This window comes from Antrostomus carolinensis, unplaced genomic scaffold (assembly GCF_000700745.2).
Source record: "Antrostomus carolinensis isolate BGI_N321 unplaced genomic scaffold, ASM70074v2 scaffold22882, whole genome shotgun sequence".
Taxonomy (NCBI): domain Eukaryota; kingdom Metazoa; phylum Chordata; class Aves; order Caprimulgiformes; family Caprimulgidae; genus Antrostomus; species Antrostomus carolinensis.
In genome coordinates this window covers 1-6,792 of record NW_010297865.1, presented here as the reverse complement: position 1 = coordinate 6,792, position 6,792 = coordinate 1, and the positions used below count along the sequence as shown (strand labels likewise).

Below are 6,792 nucleotides of genomic sequence, written 5' to 3'. Positions count from 1 at the left end.
TTTCCTCATTCCCTTTGCTACATTCACAGCACAGAAACACGGCCTCTGCCTCGCTCTCAGATGCTGCGTGTAAGACCTGGTGGCTGGGCCTGGTCTGAGATCTGCCAGCTCTGCTATCTGGCAGAGGGTAACAGGAGAAAGAATAGGGACACGCCTTCTAGTAATTATAGTTTTGCAAGTCCATATATGGAGTTTGGCATTGACAGGTAAACAGAGAAAAGCCATAAGTACTCTGAAGAAAGCCATAATTAATTATGCAGAACCTGTGCTGCTTTTTCCATTAATAAACCAGCTAAATAACCTTGGAGGGGAAGGAAAAAGTCTGCCTAGTATTGCAGGGCTAAGCAATACCTCTGGAATTACAAATCATATTACACAAATGTTGAAGTAGTTACAGATGATCCTGAATTCTTGCAGGGGTTCCATGTAGTCATCTACAAAAAGCACCTTGGCGTTAGTACTGCAAATCAGTGATCAAATCTTCTACTTCCTATTTTCTGCAAAGTGAATCACAGGTCTTCCCTAACCCCTGTTCCCTTGCGAGGTAGGGGCAGGCAGGAGTGGGGGTTTGCACTGTGTTGGCAGTAAAACACTGTCATCATAATGTAGGGAATCAACCATTGTACTAGGCACAAAGAAAAAGACCTTTTATTTTGTCTCAGTGCATTTATTATTTTATTATGCTGAAATACAATGCCTCTTTTCACACTGAGAATAATTAACAAATGCATTATTTCCCAATTCCTTGCCACAAAGCTGGAGTGAGTTAAAATGTGCCTGAAAGAAATCCTCTTAGGCCATCATGACCTGCTATTTTTACTGTTAAATTTCAAGTGATTAACGTGCCCTTAAGGCAAATTATAAGCAAAACAGTTTGTTTGCCCAGTAGCAAATATCTTCAACAGACACAGAGCAAAGCAGCATGGCCTCTGTATTTATTTACTCTGCCTGACATATGGAAAAGCCTATTGCAAATGTTAACAGTACAGATAAATGCACTGCAATTCCCATTGGAAGATGCATCCAGAACCTACCTTGGTAGCTCATCTTTCTCTAGCAAAGTTTTTTGGCTATTATACTAGTGGTGATTATTAATTAGGAACATCTAGATTTTTTTTTTCTTTGAAACAAACAACACATTCATATTCCAATTTTTAAGTTACTTCCAGTAATTATTCCACATAAGCCCAAACTAAAACAAACAACCAAACCAACCAATTTTTGCTGCCTTACACTGATCCAGACAAAACGTCACAGCTTACCAGAAATCTTAAATAATCTGGCAGCAACAAACATTCTTATGGAGCAAAGTAAAGAGAATGATAATAACTTGGGGTTTGTGTGCACCATTATGGAATTAATTTGCTTGTTTGTTCTCAAGAGAACTGGTAGCATAATAGTTTTCAGAAAAATATATAGCAATTTCAGAAATATGAACACCAACAAGGTTTGCGGTATACTTTGACAATGGAATGGGAAGAAGAGCTTCTCCACTGTATTGTACACGATTTACAAAGGCTGTGGAAATCTAACAGCCTTTAGACAGCCAAGTCAAAGTACCAGCAGAGGCAAGAATGAATTATGACCAACTAGACCTTAAATGCACAGGTGTTTCCTCTGCCCTACCATATGGGTCTTGCTAATCCACTCCCATGACATGGAAAGGTTTTTCCACTGGCCTGAAACATGCTGTGGAAAACAGGATTCAACAGGGAATGGCTCAAGCACACGCAGTGCGTTCTCATATGACCTGCCACAGCTTATGGAAATCACTATGTCTACCAGAGCATGAAGACTGAGCAAAATGTTTACTGCCAGCATTGTTGCTGCTCTGCTTTAGTATACTTCAGAAGTGTGAGGTAATGCCTCTGACCTGAGGCACCCTAAGAGGTGCTATCATAAATGTCACAAATACTATGAAGCTACATCCAAGGGGAAAAAATAAAAAAAGAACTTTTTTCCACACTTTGAAGTTTATACTCCCAGTTTCAGATTCAACTTCTGAGTATTTCTGCCTATAACACCTTTGCTAATATTAAAAAGTGTCTTTCCTCACATGCCATGTTCTTAATGGGCAAAAACCCCTTGGGAATTAGGATTGCTGGAAAGTACAGAGGAGAAATATAAATAAATTAAAACAAAGAAGAATAATGTATGCTCACTCAGGCTTTCAGCACATACCAAGGACAACAGAATTCTAAAAAGAGAGGAAAGGAAAAACAAAACAAAACAAAACACAAAACCAAACCAGCCTTGACTAGTTGCCAGTCCAAAAACAGCTGCATTCACATTGACCATCAGGAAACCCCACGGGAATCTGAATCCCTTCTGCTCTCCCGTGCTACGATTAGAGCAGAGACACCCCATCTCCCCTCACAGCAAACTGCATGTTACCTGTGGAGTCAAATATAATGGGCTGGCAGTTTCTGTTTGAATTCCAGTTACATTTGAGCACCTGGCCTCCTTCTACGATGTTGTGCTGGGTAGTGTTTGCTTTTGGAGCTCCGACCAGTAAAAATATCCTGCAGTAAAAAGAAGAAATAAAACAAAGGTTTTGACACCTAAGGCACAGACGTTACTTTATGACATCTAAAGAATTAATAAAACAAAAGTCTTGCCCCTTCAAATCTAAATCTGACTAGAAATACTTTGAGTTTCAGAGAAATTCACATTAGGTTTTAGGTCTTGAGTCCTTCTGTTCTGCAAGTAAAGCAGGCAAAAGAAAACAACCAACCAAAAAAAAAAAAAAAAAAAAAACCCTTATCAAAAGAAAGACAACAGAAGACAAAATTAAAGTATTCTGCCCTACTTAATGATATTTTAAAATAGAAAAACACCTTTTATATTCTTTTTTTTTCCTTTCAAAAATATGTACGTATGCAGCCAAACAGGAAATCATGTCCTTCTCTAATTTTAAGAAAGTCACCAGCTAACATAATTTCTGGTTAATTTTGTATGTAAGAGTAATTCGAGGAAGTCAGTCAAAAATGGAAACAATACATAAACAAAACAGTAGTGCTGCTGAGCTCAGAAGTAGTGAGTCTGCCTAGTATTAGCAAATGGTCTTTTAAAAAGAATCTCCAAGTACCCAAGTGACTGTCAACCACAGGTTTGTACATTAATGAATCTCATGAAATTAATTACACAGTAATCATTTCCTTATTAAGCTCTGTTGTGCTTTTATAAGTCTCTGCTTACATGAACAAGTTAAGCGCAGTCTGAGCAGGAACTGCTATGAGATTATGCCTGCGCAGGTGGTAAAATTCAGAAGTTGCAAAGTAAGAAACAGACTGAATAAGAAGCCAGACCAAACAAGGTTATTAGCATCCTCCAACAAGGTTCTTAATGTTCTTCCAGGAACACCGACACCTCTGAAATAGTTGATTCATCAGCACTTTCCTGAGGAAGTCAATTTGAAGTATAAACAAAGATGTATAGAAGATATAAACCCAAATGCTTCATTTTATCAGAACCTGCTCTGTTGTTTCAGTTTAGACTGTTTAAGAGAGAATAGAGCTTGCAATAGCAAATCTTATCATCCCGTATCAGGCATTGTGGTTGTTTAGTTTTGAACTTGGGTTAGCAGAACAAGCTGCAAGACTGGTTGGAGAGAATGTCTACAGGTAGGCAGATTCAGACCGATCAAACTTGCTCTGGTTTTCACACTCATCTTCCAGGCTTCACCTTAGTACAGAGCAAAGTTTATATTTCTTAACCTGTAAATACCAGGTATAAACATGTAGCACCTCATCAAAGCTCAGTTCATATGAAGACCAACATAAGCTACTAGTTTTCAAGCCATGTGATTTTTCAGAACCTTAAAAAATATTCCTGGTGTGGACACTGATAGAAAATCTAGGCAAGTTGGCAATCCATTTGTTTCCCTTAGTTGCCATTCATGGATTCTCTAGATTCCAAGAACAAGAACTTGAAATGCTTTAATCAACTTAAAATCTTCTCTCTGGGCATAACAGAAATGCTTAAAATAAACATCATAATGCCAAGTGAAGAAATACATTAATTATTTTAATTACAATCTATTAAACAAGTGGTAACTTGCGTCCCACTTTACTCTCGTATCACTATCTTTTGAGAAGTCCATCAAATTAAATACTTGTTTAAAAAAAGAAATCATTCCCATTCTTATATTTTAAATCTTTCTTAAGATAATCTTTGTGATTAAGTTTATTAACAAGATTACCAATAAAAGAATCATTATGGGACTCCACAAAGGTTTAGTCACCTCTTTTCCCAAAGCAAAATAAAAAAAGCATTTTTATCATCATAGATCAAACAAGCAGATTTTGTCATAGGTCTTACAATAATATACAAATTATCTAAACACAAAGAACTCTCTAGTCCACATAGCTGGGAAAGGGGCAACAGAGGGAAAATCATTATTTCCATGGGAATACACCAGCTATGCTTTGGTAACTGCCCATCTCCTACATGACACAACCATCCGCCCCAACACGACGCTGTGGACAAGACCGGGTGTGCACTGACATCCTCAGCAGTTCAGCTTCGGTAGGTGCACTTACAGGAATAATCACTTGCCACTGCTTCGCCATGGGCCAATAAAGATAAACTAGTACTTCCATGTGCTTGTGGACTGGAAGCCAGACTATCAAATACAATTCTTTTACAACACAGCATCTATGAGAAACCTTCCCCAGTTTTTATAAAGTTATGTTCAGTCACTTGGTATTATAGTTATGCCCTTGTCACATAGCACCCCGATACAAGACTACTACTCTGACTTCTGGAATAGGTCTTTCATACTGGACTTTAAAATAGGCTTAATTTTGGCATCCAGCACATCAAAATAGACCATGAAACAGCAGCCTGAGCGTTCAAGAACTAATAATGCTCCTTTGTTGTCAGGCTAGTCAATCTAAGTAGCTTTAGCTCGACTAAATTTACTTCATCTCTAGTATTTGTGTAAAGAAATTGACCAAAGTAACATCAAAGTGTAGGAACCAAATGACACAGATGTCGCTCAATAGAAACAATATAAACAAGGCTCATTTTACTAAATACTTTTTGCTAATCATGCTGTAAAACAGTTCAGTCAGTTTTCCACCTAACGTGTCACTGCAGACGTCACTGAGGTCACTGTTCATCGCTACCTTTCTTTCCCCTCCAACAGCTTGAGGGAACCCACAGGCATTCGGGTCTGTGGGGTGTGGGTGTGTTGATCCTTCTTGAATGACGCGGAAGACACAGGCCTATGTTTGGAGGACACTGCATACAAGTATTTCTGGCTATTTGAGGAGGCAAAAGATCAGTCTCCACAGGCAAAAACTCAGAATCTACCACCATTAGAGCCTGTTCCTGCAAAAGCTGCATAGCTACTTTGTTTCAGTTATGAGCTTAAACCGTAGATAAAGTGCAGGTTTAGCTTAGCAGATACCAACTTCTAGTCACACCAAAAAACCGAGGCAAAAATTCCCTTAAAAATCTGGAGTCTTCCATCCTGTCTGAAAACCACTAGTGTTCAACATAAAAAAAAAAACCCAACACTTTTCTTTTACAGCCATGCGTTTTGAGGTCATTAGTTATTATAAAAATAATGGAAAGGTTCCAAAAAGCGATTTCAAGGAGAGTTGGATCACATAATTCAAGGAGAGCTGGATCACATAATTCCTTATCAGAAAGCAAGGGAGAAAGTTTACTACGTGCATTTACCAGTCTCCTGATAACTTTGCAGCCACACACGCTGACTTAAAAATAAAAGGAGGGACACAAATAGCACTTTTTTTTCTTTCAGTACTAAGACTTACGGGATTAAGACACCATAGAAAGATGTTGCAACACATGCAAGTTAAGACAGGATGACTTCTAATTTGTAGGCTGTAAAGAAATGCAAACAAGGCTAGCTGATGTACTGCAAAAGACTTGCTCGATAGCTATAGAATTTGTTTATAAAGTTTTATGAGCTAAAGATCAAGAGAAAGAAAGAAAAACCCCTCGGCATGAGAGAAGCCAGCAGCTTTTCTAACTTTACAGCCCTTTCTTAAGATGGGAAAAGAGGGTGGAAAAGTGGCAAAAGCTGGATTTTAATATAGCCTGCACTTGAGAAATACGGGCTAACAGCAACAGGATGACTTTGAAGTTACTGACACATTGCCTAATTTTTGTTTAACATGAAACGGAAACATATTCAGGAAGCAGATGTGGAGGGTATTTACATGGAACTTTTTCTTCTCTAGCCTCCTCAGCAGCTTTGTGACCCGCACAGATACAGCACAGCTCAAACTCGGCACTTCTGCAAGGAGCAGTCAAAAAAGAGAAGAGCACAACTTCTGAGACTTCTGGGACAAAACCTCCAGTGCAAGACGTGATGAAGCAGAACACCGTACCTTCATCTTTCTGCGCTGTATTTATAAATACCACTGGTGTTTGTATAAACCGCACACTGGTAAGGCGACTCCGAAAACCCAGCAGCGCACAGTTTAAATCGCGTTAGACAGCCCACCGACCGCACGACATCAAGTTTTGCTTCCCGGTGACGGGCTCTCGGCAGCCAGGGCCACCGCGGGAGGGGAAGGAGATGCAGCCCAGGCTGCCTGCCCGTTGCGGGACAGACCCGCCGGACGGCGCGGAGGTTCCACTGCACGGGGCCGGCAGCCGGGCCGGGGCAGACTCAGCGGGGCTCGGCTCAGCTCCATCCCAGCGCTCCCATCCCCGCACCCGGCCAGGGCAGCCGGGGCCCTCCCGTGCGTTAATCGCTTCCCTTCCGAGAGCCGCCCCGGCGCCAGCTCTCCCCAGCCCGCGCTGTGAACCGGCGGT

At 40.3% G+C, this 6,792-nt stretch overlaps 1 protein-coding gene across 1 annotated transcript in view; it reads right to left on the bottom strand.

Moving 5' to 3' along the window:
• Window positions 1-4,571, bottom strand: part of LOC104520556 (integrin alpha-V) — a 41,533-nt gene extending 36,962 nt beyond the window's left edge. The window contains 2 exon segments of the mRNA XM_010162273.2: window positions 2,395-2,522; window positions 4,450-4,571. Of these exon segments, the coding sequence (XP_010160575.1) occupies window positions 2,395-2,522; window positions 4,450-4,571 (250 nt within the window).
• Window positions 4,572-6,792: the final 2,221 nt, after the last annotated feature.